This window comes from Garra rufa, chromosome 10, assembly GCF_049309525.1.
Source record: "Garra rufa chromosome 10, GarRuf1.0, whole genome shotgun sequence".
Classification (NCBI taxonomy): Eukaryota; Metazoa; Chordata; class Actinopteri; order Cypriniformes; family Cyprinidae; genus Garra; species Garra rufa.
In genome coordinates this window covers 31,524,334-31,538,102 of record NC_133370.1, presented here as the reverse complement: position 1 = coordinate 31,538,102, position 13,769 = coordinate 31,524,334, and the positions used below count along the sequence as shown (strand labels likewise).

Genomic DNA, 13,769 nt, shown 5'->3' with positions numbered 1-13,769 from the left:
GGAACCGTCTCTTAATATTCATAAGCTAAGCCCTCACTGTAGTAGGAATTCTTGCAATTAGCCTATCTTTTTTTTTTTTTTCAAAATTGTAAATATTAAAACAGAATAAAAATTACAAATGTAACGGAAAGAATAATTTGAAGAAAATATGTTCGTTTGAACTCCCGTTTATGACGCACTGTTAATAACTACAGTTGAAGTCAAAAGTTTACATACACCTAGCAGAATCTGCAAAATGTTAATGATTTTACCAAAATAAGAGGGATCATACAAAATGCATGTTATTTTTTAATTAGTACAGACCTGAATAAGATATTTCACATTAAAGACGTTTACATATAGTCCACAAAAATGATGATATAATAGTTGAGTTTATAAAAATGACCCTGTTTAAAAATTTACATGCACTATTCTTAACACTGTGTTGTTACCTGAATGATCCACAAAATGATTTTTTTAGGATTAGTTGTTCATGAGTCATTTGTTTGTCCTGAACAGTTAAATTGGCCACTGTTCTTCAGAAAAAAATCTTCAGGTCTCACAAATTCTTTGGTTTTTCATCATTTTTGTGTATTTGAACACTTTCCAACAATGACTGTATGATTTTGAGATCTTTTCACACTGAGGACAACTGAGAGACTCATATAGAACTATTACAGAAGGTTCAAATGCTCACTGATGCTTCAGAAAGAAACACAATCCATTAAGCCAGGGGTGTAAACTTTTGAACAGAATGAAGATGTGTACATTTTTCTTATTTTGCCTAAATACAGTATCATTTTTTATTTAGTACTGCCTTTTAGAAGCTACGGAAGATTCTGACATGTTTCCCTGAAGATAAAATAAGTTAGATTTACCCTGATCTTCAAATTCAAAACATTTTTACAACTACATAAAAATACTGAAAAAAAAATAAAAAAAAAAAATTCTGAAGAACAGTGGGCAGTTTAACTGTTCAAGACAAACAAGGGACTCATGAAAAACTATTACTAAAAAACAAAACAAAAAAAAAACAAACAAACACAAATACAGCTGTGGATCATCCAGGTAACAACACAGTAAGAATCAAGTGTATGTAAACTTTTAATGGGTCATTTTATAAATTCACCTGTTATTTTCTCTTGTGGACTATATGTAAATGTCTTTTATGAGAAATATCTTAATCAGGTAAGTACTAAATAACAAAACAACATGCATTTTGTATGATCCCTCTTATTTTGCTAAAATAATGAACATTTCGCAGATTCAACAAGGTGTATGTAAACTTTAGACTTCAACTGTATACCTGTAGTCAAAACCACAGAATATCATTCATTGTAAATTTATTATCACCAATTGCATATTTAGAATGTTAACACACGCTAAAAATATCTGGAGGTCAAGGCCTTGATTTTATTACGTTTTTTTTTTTTTGTGTGTGCGTGTGGAGTTCAGCCTCCTCTCACCATGTGTTTCCTAAACCTCTGTGTCCTGAGACACTGCTGTCATTATCAGGAAACAACAATAAAGACTCAATGCCAGCCCAGAAATAATTAATCCAAGATATTACGCTAATTTCTCTCACCTTTTGAATTCCTCCTTAGTAATTTTTGGATCCAGCTTTCAATGCCTTGTTATGTTATAATTACTTTCATCATCACCTGAAATGAAGACGAAAGAAGTTGTGTCAGCATAGACGTACAAAACAGTTTTCAGCCCTGATTTAGATTCAAAATGGAAAGTACCATCAAACCTCTAGACATGCTATTAATTAAGGACAAGTCAAAACATGCATACTAATGATATAGTGGGCTTATGTTTAGCCATCACTATAGTGATCAAACAAAGAAACTGTTGGAAAACAAGGTGTGTTTGCCATTGGAAGTGATTGTTCCCAGACTTTTGGTTAAGACAGGAAAAGCACAAGACCTATTTCCACTTCATAACAGTACTCTGGTTATATGGGGTTCCATTTGTGCCAAAAAAGAGTCGACTGCCTTGTGCTTTGTACTATATATTTGTCTTTGTCTTCAGTCATTGCCTATTTGTTCAGGTAAATCAGTATATGTTGACGTGCATGTTGTTTGTTGACGTCGTCTTAATCTGTCGTCCTGCTTTCCTTTTCTCTGTTGTTTTTACTGTTGTTCTGTTCTGTCTTATTCTGTCGTCCTGTTCTGTTCTGTCTTATTCTGTCGTCCTGTTCTGTCGTCTTGTTCTGTCGTGCTGTTCTGTCGTCTTGTTCTGTCGTCCTGTTCTGTCATCTTGTTCTGTCGTCCTGTTCTGTCGTCTTATTCTGTCGTCCTGTTCTGTCGTCTTACTCTGTCGTCCTGTTCTGTCGTCTTACTCTGTCGTCCTGTTCTGTCGTCTTACTCTGTCGTCCTGTTCTGTCTTCTTATTCTGTCGTCCTGTTCTGTCGTCTTACTCTGTCGTCCTGTTCTGTCATCTTGTTCTGTCGTCCTGTTCTGTCGTCTTATTCTGTCGTCCTGTTCTGTCGTCTTACTCTGTCGTCCTGTTCTGTCGTCTTACTCTGTCGTCCTGTTCTGTCGTCTTATTCTGTCGTCCTGTTCTGTCGTCTTATTCTGTCGTCCTGTTCTGTCGTCTTACTGTCGTCCTGTTCTGTCGTCTTACTCTGTCGTCCTGTTCTGTCGTCTTACTCTGTCGTCCTGTTCTGTCGTCTTACTCTGTCGTCCTGTTCTGTCGTCTTGTTCTGTCGCCTTATTCTGTCGTCCTGTTCTGTCGTCTTATTCTGTCGTCCTGTTCTGTCGTCCTGTTCTGTCGTCCTGTTCTGTCGTCCTGTTCTGTCGTCTTATTCAGTCGTCCTGTTCTGTCGTCTTACTCTGTCGTCCTGTTCTGTCGTCTTATTCTGTCGTCCTGTTCTGTCGTCTTATTCAGTCGTCCTGTTCTGTCGTCTTATTCTGTCGTCCTGTTCTGTCGTCTTACTCTGTCGTCCTGTTCTGTCGTCTTACTCTGTCGTCCTGTTCTGTCGTCTTACTCTGTCGTCCTGTTCTGTCGTCTTACTCTGTCGTCTTGTTCTGTCGTCTTATTCTGTCGTTCTGTTCTGTCGTCTTATTCTGTCGTCCTGTTCTGTCGTCTTGTTCTGTCGTCCTGTTCTGTCGTCTTATTCAGTCGTCCTGTTCTGTCGTCTTATTCTGTCGTCCTGTTCTGTCGTCTTACTCTGTCGTCCTGTTCTGTCGTCTTACTCTGTCGTCCTGTTCTGTCGTCTTACTCTGTCGTCTTGTTCAGTCGTCTTGTTCTGTTGTCCTGTTCTGTCGTCTTGTTCTGTCGTCCTGTTCTGTCGTCTTATTCAGTCGTCCTGTTCTGCCGTCTTATTCAGTCGTCCTGTTCTGCCGTCTTACTCTGTCGTCCTGTTCTGTCGTCTTATTCAGTCGTCCTGTTCTGTCGTCTTGTTCTGTCGTCCTGTTCTGTCGTCTTACTCTGTCGTCCTGTTCTGCCGTCTTATTCAGTCGTCCTGTTCTGTCGTCTTGTTCTGTCGTCCTGTTCTGTCGTCTTATTCTGTCGTCCTGTTCTGTCGTCTTATTCTGTCGTCCTGTTCTGTCGTCTTGTTCTGTCGTCCTGTTCTGTCGTCTTACTCTGTCGTCCTGTTCTGTTGTCTTACTCTGTCGTCCTGTTCTGTCGTCTTACTCTGTCGTCTTATTCTGTCGTCCTGTTCTGTCGTCTTGTTCTGTCGTCCTGTTCTGTCGTCTTGTTCTGTCGTCCTGTTCTGTCGTCTTATTCAGTCGTCCTGTTCTGTCGTCTTACTCTGTCGTCCTGTTCTGTCGTCTTATTCTGTCGTCCTGTTCTGTCGTCTTGTTCTGTCGTCCTGTTCTGTCGTCTTATTCTGTCATCCTGTTCTTTCGTCTTATTCTGTCATCCTGTTCTGTTGTCCTGTTCTGTCATCTTATTCTGTCATCATAATGTCTTGTTGTTCTGTCATCTTTAAGTGCAGTAAAGTTAGTTTTAGATTTGTCGACTCTTTTTCGGCACAAATGGAACCCCATATGGTTAGCCCTAAGTAATAGTTATAATACTAATAATATTTGCATGTAGGATAGTATCAAATATCAGTAATGTATGGAAGCCCATTTCTACCACATGAGAAAAACAGTCATGCTTTGGTAAATGATAAATCTGATATAAAGTCATAAATAATGGCATAAGTAAGTCTTGATCTCAGTCTTGACATTTTATCTCCTAACTATGACTTAGTATGTTAGAATTTCAGGTTTTTAGCTCAGAATTTTGACTTTGTTTATATCATTAAAGTATGACTTATCTCATAATTTCAACTTTTGTCACAGTTATGACATGTACATTTGACTTTTTGTCATATTTTGTCATAATATTTCATAAGTATCTTGTAATTTAAGCCTTTTTGTCATAATTATGATTATGTTTTTCTTAAGTGGCCGAAATTGGCTTTCATAGTGGCAAGAATGGATCATAAATGGATTAATGTGTTTAAACTCATTATAGTATCTTATCAGGACATGTTTGCAGTCTTCCAGTAAATCAACAGGTTACATGAAAACCTGTAATATCTCTCTCAACACGACCTAAAAAGGGATGTTTTGTCAGCAACAGAAATTCCCCATGTTCCTGTGTCTCCAATAAGACTTTTGAGTGTTAATTTCACTCAGCGTCTGCAACAACCACTGGCTTTGCTATTAGTTTCCACTGTCCTATTATGTAACCCAGAGCTGAAAAAGTGAGAAGAATATATTCAATACAATACACATTTAGGTACACCATCCATTTTATTTCCCATGAGCAGCAAAACTCTTCAGGGGTAAACGGTTCATCAAACAGGAATGCCTCGTTGCTCCATCCCTGAGGCGCAACATGCAGACGGACTCAAAAACAACAACAACTGTGCTTCAGCGGGGGATGGGATGTTATTACCTGAATCGGCAGGGCTAGACTAACCAACCGCTCTACCCTAAACTAACTTCATTATGGCTGTAAATACAAGAAACCCCTGCAGTGTTACTGTTGGAGGTATTTTAAATAAAGTGTTATTTTGTTTCCTAATAGATCTGGTTTAAGGCTGAGGATTCAGGAAATTGAGGACGACAGAGCTGCCCTGGTTTAAAACACAACATTCATTTACCAATCATGTCCTTGTCCCAGACAGTATCAGCCACCCTCTTCTGGTTTCCTAACACATATGTGACCCTGAACCACAAAACCAGTCGTAAGTAGCTTGGGTATATTTGTAGTAATAGCCCAATATACATTGAATGGGTCAAAATGATTGATTTTTCTTTTATGCCAAAAATCATTAGGATATTAACCATTATGAAAAAGAAGTTTATTTAGGTGTGCTATTAGTATACTTTCAGTCTACTCAGAAATGTGCTTTATATACTTCTCAGAAATATACTTAAATGACATTCCTGTTTTTTTTTTTTTTTTTTGTGTGTGTTAGTCACACTTTAATGTTTCAGATCATCAAACAAATTTAAATATTAATCAAAGATAACACAAGTAAACACAACATGCAGTTTTTGAATGAAGTTTTTTTTTTTATTATGAAGGGAAAACAAAATCCAAACCCAAACCCATGTTCCTGTGTGAAAAAGTGTTTGCTCTCTAAACTTAATAACTGGTTGGGCCACCCTTAGCAGCAACAACTGCAATCAAACGTTTGTGATAACTTGCAATGAAGTCTGTTACAGCACTGTGCAGGAATTTTGGCCCACTCATCTTGGCAGAATTCAGCATCTTACAGCATCTCAGTAGGATTCAGGTCAGGACTTTGACTAGGCCACTCCAAAGTCTTTTTTTTTTTCAGCCATTCAGAGGTGGATTTGCTGGTGTGTTTTGGATCATTCTCCTGCTGCAGAACCAAGTTCGCTTCAGCTTGAGGTCACGAACAGATGGCCGGACATTGCCCTTCAGGATTTTTTGGTAGACAGCAGAATGGTTCAATTTCAAAGCAAGTCTATATGTAATGGGACACAAACCTTCCAAAAAGTTAAACTTTTGTCTCTTCAGTCCACAGAGTATTTTCCCAAAAGTCTTGGGGATCATCAAGATGTGTTCTGGCAAAACTGAGGCGAGCCTTTATGTTCTTTTTGCTCAGCCACGGTTTTTGTCACTTTCTCACCCTGGCCATGTGGGTTTGGATTTTTTTTTTCCCTTCATAAAATAACCTTCATTTAAAAATTGCATGTTGTGTTTACTTGTGTTATCTTTGATTAATATTTAAATTTGTTTTGATGATCTGAAACATTAAAGTGACAAAAGAATAGTGCAAAAAAATTAAAAATCATTAAGGGGGCCAACACTTTTTCACACCACTGTATACTTAGAAAAAGTGTAAATATATTTGAGCTATACTTATGATCTGAAAAATCCATGTTTTCATTGTTATACGCTAGGGATGCTATTACACATCTTCTGTACTGAATTTCCAAAGCACATGTGAAGATGAAACCGAAACAACAGATGCTTCCACATGTAATATAACACAGCTGTCAGACATAAAACAAAATCAAAACCATAGATATTTTAAATTGTGTAATGTTTTGGAATAAAATGTCGACCCTTGAAGAGGTAATAATGACTGTCAAGCTTTGCGGCATTGATCAACTCCATCTACATTTTGATTATCATGAATAGACTTTTTTTTTAGCTTTTTGTTCAAAATGTTGTTTACTCATTTATTTTTTGTTTATGAAACTTGCCCACATTCAAATTAAAAAATGCATGAAGCTAGAATAAAATGTTTGTTTACAAGCAGATACCCTGTTCTTTTTTTTATGTTTTGTATGTTCAGATATTCATATAACAAAACATATACAAATTAATACCTAAATAGGGACATAGTAGTATACTTAAAATATGATGTAAAGTTCACTTAAAGAAAACGTATAAGTATACTTGCAGTATAAAAAAACTAAACTAGTAGTTTACTGAGACTATACTACAAAGTGTACTAAAAATGCATTAAAAAGTATTTAATTAGTAAACTATTAGTATACCTATAAGTTTACTTGCAGTACAACAGTGAACTTGAAATATACTTAATAACATAAATTTGAAGTATACTTCTTTTTGGTAAGTGAAATAATGTTCCATGAAGATATTTTGTACATTTCCTAGCGTAAATGTATCAAAACTTATTTTTTGTTTAGTAATATGCATTGATTTTCTCTAATTTCTTTTTTTTTTTTGCACCCTAAGATTTCAGATTTTCAAATATTGTATATCCTAACAAACCACACATTAATGGAAAGCTTATTTTTCAGCTTTCAGATGATATAAAAATGGACATTATGACTGGTTTTGTGGTCTAGGGTCAGATATGCCTGAAGCTCTTTAGCTACCATGAAGAGAAAAACCAAAAAGTTAGACGTCTGAGCTGGATGTCTCACTCCATCTAGTGGTTCCTCTATGCCATGAAGTTCATTTAGGATTCAAAGCTATAAAATTTCACTGGACAACTGCATACAAGAGAAGGCACTTACTGAGTTAATATGGAGAGTGGAGAGTGAGAAGGCTGTTGGATTAGCATTCGCAATCTCTTCTCCATCCTCCCCCAGATGAACACCTGAGATTTGTAGATCTCTTAAACCCTGCGTTTATCCTCGTGTCCAGCTGTGTTCATGCACACTCTCCATGGCCAGTTCAACATGGGTCTTTCATGACGGAAAGGGTAAGTCTGATAATGCATTACGTTTGACTTTTATTTTTTAAGGACGCATGCAGTCATCTCATTGTCAGCAGGACAGCTGAGCTGCTCCAAGAGACTAGCTGTGAATCCGACAAAAAAAAAAAAAAAAAAAAGGATAAGGATAGCATGTCCTACTGCTTTGTTTCCTGATTATTTGGCCCTTCTTCTCTCCTCTTGCTTCCTAATCTAATGTTAAATACACCTGGCAATGTATATTACAAATACTGTTGGCTCTCTTGTGAGTCACTTCAGACAAAAGCCTTTTCTAAATGTAACTGTGCATTTCAGAGAAAGAGTAGAATTTAAATCTGACAAGGTCACACAGCAGCTTGACTTCCTCCTACTATCAGTTACCAAAAGCACTGAAGCTTGATGCCTTTTTCAAGGGTACGGGGACAAAGCAGGGGAGTGGTCGTGTCCCAGTGGACCATAACAATGCCACATTGATCACAGGCATTGCATTGATTTCCTGCTGTTTCATTTCGATCGGTGTCCATACTGCAGAAATGTATAGCCAGAGTAACATGTACCCACTCCCCTCAGGCAGGATAGAAGTTAGTGCATACAGCACAAAGCCACACGATCAGCTGTTTCTTACGGGACGCCGAGATCTCTGGGACTCGGATGCATTTCAGACTGCACAAAAGCCACGCGTGGCTCCTATAAATCACAGATGGAGCAATCTGAGACGTGTTTGAGTCGGCTGACCTCTGGATGGCTGTGCGGCTGTGTCAGCAGATATGCAAATGCTTCTGTATACTGGGGGATTTGGCAGTAGAGAGGTACTGCGGCAGCTCAGGTGATGACTAGGGCTTTTATGCTTGCAACTGGTCTGGAGTAAGAAACATTTGGTTTTGTTAAAGAGTGTTGCGGGGTTGGGGGGTGACCATTATGTGTTGGGCTGGGGGGTTTGTCAATTGGAGAGTTATTGCTGAACGTTCGCCGCCGTCTCGCTCTCGCCTCTTTCTTTCTCTAGGGCTCAGCAGGCATGGAGCCTCTCAGCCTGCAGGTGCTGGTGGTTGTAACAGGGAGCTTCTTGGGCTTCCAGTGGCTGTTCCACAGAGGTAGCCCTTGGGTGTCTGAGAAGCTCTGCAAAGGCTTCCTGAGGCTCAGCCCTACACAAAGGACAGAGTGGAACTCCAGGTGTGGAGCATGTTTTATTATGCACTCTTAACAAAAGCTGGAAGATCTATAAACTCTCACTACTGATTTTTTCTCTCTCAAAGGGCCGTTTCAACAATACACGCCTTGGTTGTGGGGCTTTTCTGTCTCTTCATATATATCTTTGATGAACCTATCCAGAAAGACCCAGTCTGGTGAGGAGTGCAACAGTCTGTTTATAAAGTACAATCTGAACTTGTTTTCGGTGCACAATAGTATTTCTCTTATCTTATCTCTAATTTGTGTTTACAGGGGAGATGCCACTCTGGTGAAGCTAAATGTGGCCATTACTTCAGGCTACCTTATTTCAGGTGGGTGGAGGGCTAATGATGTGAAGCTATATTTATTATTGCTTTATTTATGCTATATTTATTATTTATGCAAAAATAAGTTCATACACATGATTTACACTTACACTCCAGTCAAAAGTTTTTGAACAGTAAGGTTTATGTTTTTTTATAGCCTCTTCTGCTCATCAAGTCTCCATTAGTTTATTCCAAAGTACAGCAAAAACAGTAACATTTTGAAATATTTTTACTATTTAAAATAACTGTTTTCTATTTGAATATATTTTAAAATGTAATTTATTCCTGTGATTTCAAAGCTGAATTTTTAGCATTATTACTCCAGTGACACGATCCTTCAGAAATCATTCTGATATTCTGATTTGCTGCTCAAAAAAAAAAACAGTTGAGTAGAATTTTTTAGGTTTCTTTGATAAATAGAAAGTTCAAAAGAACAGCATGTATCTAAAATAGAAATCTTTTGTAACATTATAAATGTCTTTATCATCACTTTTTCAATTTAAAGCATTCTTGCTAAATAAAAGTATTAATTTCTATAACCCCCCCCCCCCCCCAAAAAAAAATTAAATAAAAAAAATACACTGACTCCTAGCTTTTGAATGGTATAGTGTATAATGTTACAACAGCCTTTTTTTTTCAGATAAATGCTGATCTTGAGATCTTTCTATTCATCAAAGAATCCTGAAAAAAAATATTCAACAGTTTTAAATATTAATTTTAATAAGAAATGTTTCTTGAACAGCAAATCATATTAGAATGACAATATTATTGACTTTGCTGTACTTTGAATCAAATAAATGCAGGCTTGGTGAGCAGATAAATTAAAATAAAACACATTTAAAATCTCACGGTCCAAAAACTTTTGACTGGTAGTGTAAATTTCTTCAGGGATGAGCACTTTTGTCATTTCTGAATTTAAAATGTATTTTATTATTTTAATTTATCTTTCAGCATAATCATTTATTATTATTTCTTAGAAGAAAAATATTTTTACAAAATTGATTCATTATTTTTTATATTTAAATGAAACATTCTAAACGATTGTTAATTTATTAAAAATACATTCATAGTTTATTTAAAAAAAGCTGAAAGCTATATATTCCATGATTTAATTTACTATATGGAGCTATAAATTAAAAAATTACACAGCTGTCCTGATATCATGAAAAAATTAGAAATCTGTTTCACTGCTTCTTTAATTAATTATTCATGATTTGATTTTTGTATAATCAGAAATAATAGTTAAAGGGAAAAACAAAAACAAATCTGTCATTAATTACCCATAAGACCTTCGTTCATCTTTGGAAAACAAATTAAGATATTTTTCATTAAATCCAAAAGCTGATCCTCCATAGACAGCAATGCAACTGACATATTCAAGGCTAAGAAAGGTAGTAAAGACATTGTTAAAATAGTCATTTGACATTTGTGGTTTAACCTTAGATTTATGGAGCTATAAGGATACTTTTTGTGCGAACGAAGGTCTAATGGGTTTGGAACGACGTGCCGAGATGTGTACATTCATGTATTTATGGTTGCGCTCACAAAGAACATGCTCTGTTTATTTTTCAGATCTCCTGCTTATGTTTACTTCATGGGAGTCTATTGGAGAGAAATATTTTGTCATACATCATTTTGCTGCTCTCTATGCATACTACTATGTGCTGGTAAGTTGTGTCCTCAGCTGATCTGGTGTACTATTACTTTCTCAAGATCTCCGAGGTTATTTTGTGTTCGTCTTCTACAGAGTCAAGGGATATTGCCTTACTTTGCTAACTTCCGCCTGCTTTCAGAGTTCTCCACCCCCTTTGTGAACCAGCGGTAAGTATCCATCTAAAAGCACAATGCAACTTGAGCTCATTCTCTAATTGCATTATTTTCGATGTCTTTCAGTTGGTTTTTTCACATGTTGGGCTACCACAAACTTTCCAAACCGAGTCTGGTTAACGGTGTCGCAATGGCATTTACATTCTTCTTGGTGAGGATCGCAGTCATTCCAGGCTACTACAGCCACATGTGCTCGGTCTTTGGTACGGATGACTTCTATCGGTTACCTCTGGGGGGCCGAAGTGCCTGGGTCATTTCCAGCGTGTCTTTGGATGTCATGAACATCATGTGGATGCGCAGAATCATCCGCGGATGTCTCAAAGTCCTCCGCTCGGCCTGGTTGAGTCAAACAGGAAATGAGATGGAAACTAAAAAGACAGACTGACATGGAGATACAGAGAGAAACTGAACCCATCAGCACACAAACCATGATGCTGGAGTGCAAATGCCATATATGTTTGGTTATTCCTGCTGCTGTAAAGCTGTGGCATCACAACCATTTATTGTATTAATAATGACTTACAAGATGTCGTCTTCAAATGTGGGCTCAACTGGAGGACTGCAATCACAGGCGCTCCTTTAAGTTTTAAGAAATCAGGTGATTAAGAGGCATGAGACTGATCACATGTACAATCAGGAAAACATTTGTGGTTGCACTATTTATTACATATAAAGCTGCTATTAAGATCAACCAACTTGCCTTTATGAATGCAATTAACAGAGCAACAGCACATCTGAACGTCCACAAAAATACACAGTGTGTGCCTGTAGACCGTGATAAACAACTTTTTGACCACAATATGAATAGGGTTATGCAAATAGAGGAAATATAATGGCCATTATAAATAGTGGAAATTGTAAGTTCAGTGTATGGGTGAAAGATCCTGCCTTTGCAGCTCAGCACTGCAGGATGTTATACTCAAGAAACCATGCATGTCTACATGTAACTATTGCATATATGGAGAACACTATGTATGGAGAGTATTATATATGTCTGGAATGGAAAACATATCAGGTGACACTTTATTTAATAGCCTATGTGTTTCTTAAAATCTATAACTCGACGCAGCAGTGTATAAGCTTTTTGCTTGTAATGTGTGGTTTGTTGGTTGGATTTTGGAATAACGACAATAATTATAATATATAAGCTTCAAAAAGGTAAGGCTTTTCAGGTTCTTTATCATTATTTACTTAATAGATATGTATGCGGTTAAAATCAATATTGATATGATTCTTGAAAAAGGTGTATGAGCTATTCCAACTGAAACGAATTTCTACAAATTCTGTGATGTCAAAAATGCTCAGATGTGCGTTTCTGTGGTGTGACAATGTTTTAATCTGAATAAACAACTAGTTTTAACACATTATAGTGTATTAGGTTACACGAGTACAAACATACAGCTTTACATCATCTGAAAGCTTAATAAATAAGCTTTCCATTGATGTATGGCTTGTTAGGACAGTATTTGGCTGAGATACAACTATTTGAAAATCTGGAACCTGAGGGTGGAAAAAAATGTAAATATTGAGAAAATCACCTTTAAAGTTGTCCAAATAAAGTTTAGCAATGCTACTAATACTAATACTAAAAATAAGTTTTGAGATATTTACGGTAGGAAAATATATATAAAATATCTTCATGGAGCATTATCCTTACTTAATATCCTAGTGATTTTGGCATAAAAGAAAAATGTATCAATTTCACCCATACAATGTATCATTGGCTATTGCTACAAATGTACCAGTGCTACTTACGACAGGTTTTGTGGTCCAGGGTCACATTTTAGTTTTTACTTAAAGGGATAATTCACTTAGAAGCAGTTTTACTCGCTACTAATGTTGGGTTGTGAACGAATAAGTGTTTTCGAACAAACCTTTTGAAGTGAGCGAATCCTATGAAGGTAAAACAGTAGCAAAACTCGAGAGCTTGTTGATCTGAATGTGAGAACTTGTCATTTTAATATTCGTATTTGTAAGCTGAAATTTGAACTCACAGCTCTGATGTGAAAAGCTGAATCTGTCGATTTGCACACACAGACAATGATCAAAACACCCGTGTTTTGAATTTGAAGTTGCAAATTAATAGCTACAAATGTGTAAAATGACATTCACATAAACAAAATGAAAGACACAAATGTGTACGACATATTTGCCTTTGCACTTTACTTCAGTTTTACTGTACAACCTTAAGTCAGCACTTACAACCTCTCAGATCTGGCAGTACAACTTCAAATCCTAGCGCTTTGACTTTTGCTACTCTTTTTGCGATATTCCTGTAGCAAAACTCACTTGTGCACTTGTAAACGCAGACGTGAGAGAACAGAGTCGGGGGCGGGGCTAGGGTGGGAAGGAAGTCATATTATTGGTCGATGCCTGACCAATGAATATCGCTGTACCAGAGTTGCCATTTAACTCTGTTTTTATTATCTTATTATTATTTTTTATATATATAATTTAAACTTCTTTATTGGGTTAAATTCCTTATTTGCTTGTCTTTATTAATATTCACTTGTGCTTATATGAATATAATAAAATAACATGGGATGTCATTAATTAATTTTTTTAAATGCAACAATTTAAAAAACGTATAAAAATTGAGTGCTTGATAATGCCTAAATGTACATTAAAAAGCAAAATCTAAAAACATAAGCAGTTATGACCAGCAATACTGTTTTGAGAAACTTGAGCTAAAGTATTTATTAAAAAGCCATAAGGACATGTACCAAAATCAATGCACATTATGTGTTAATAATTACTAGAAATTGCTGCATATACAGCGAAACTCCTGTCTGTCCTGATTAATTGCATTCAAATATTTTCAC

The 13,769-nt window shown here is 36.5% G+C and overlaps 1 protein-coding gene across 1 annotated transcript; it reads left to right on the top strand.

Annotated features, from left to right (window-relative positions):
• Positions 1 to 8,635: 8,635 nt before the first annotated feature.
• Positions 8,636 to 12,259, top strand: LOC141344877 (TLC domain-containing protein 4-B). Its single transcript, XM_073849770.1, has 6 exons — positions 8,636 to 8,797; positions 8,881 to 8,970; positions 9,068 to 9,126; positions 10,693 to 10,787; positions 10,868 to 10,941; positions 11,014 to 12,259. Exons 1-6 carry the CDS (start codon positions 8,643 to 8,645, stop codon positions 11,330 to 11,332), a joined length of 792 nt encoding a protein of 263 aa, XP_073705871.1. The 5' UTR covers positions 8,636 to 8,642; the 3' UTR covers positions 11,333 to 12,259.
• Positions 12,260 to 13,769: the final 1,510 nt, after the last annotated feature.

Excerpts from the sequence above, each read along its gene's own strand:
- LOC141344877 (XM_073849770.1), top strand. The coding sequence starts at position 8,643 with ATGGAGCCTCTCAGCCTGCAGGTGCTGGTGGTTGTAACAGGGAGCTTC. Across the intron at positions 8,971-9,067 it reads ATCCAGAAAGACCCAGTCTG|GGGAGATGCCACTCTGGTGA; the intron begins GTGAGGAGTGCA and ends TTGTGTTTACAG. Across the intron at positions 10,788-10,867 it reads ATGCATACTACTATGTGCTG|AGTCAAGGGATATTGCCTTA; the intron begins GTAAGTTGTGTC and ends CGTCTTCTACAG.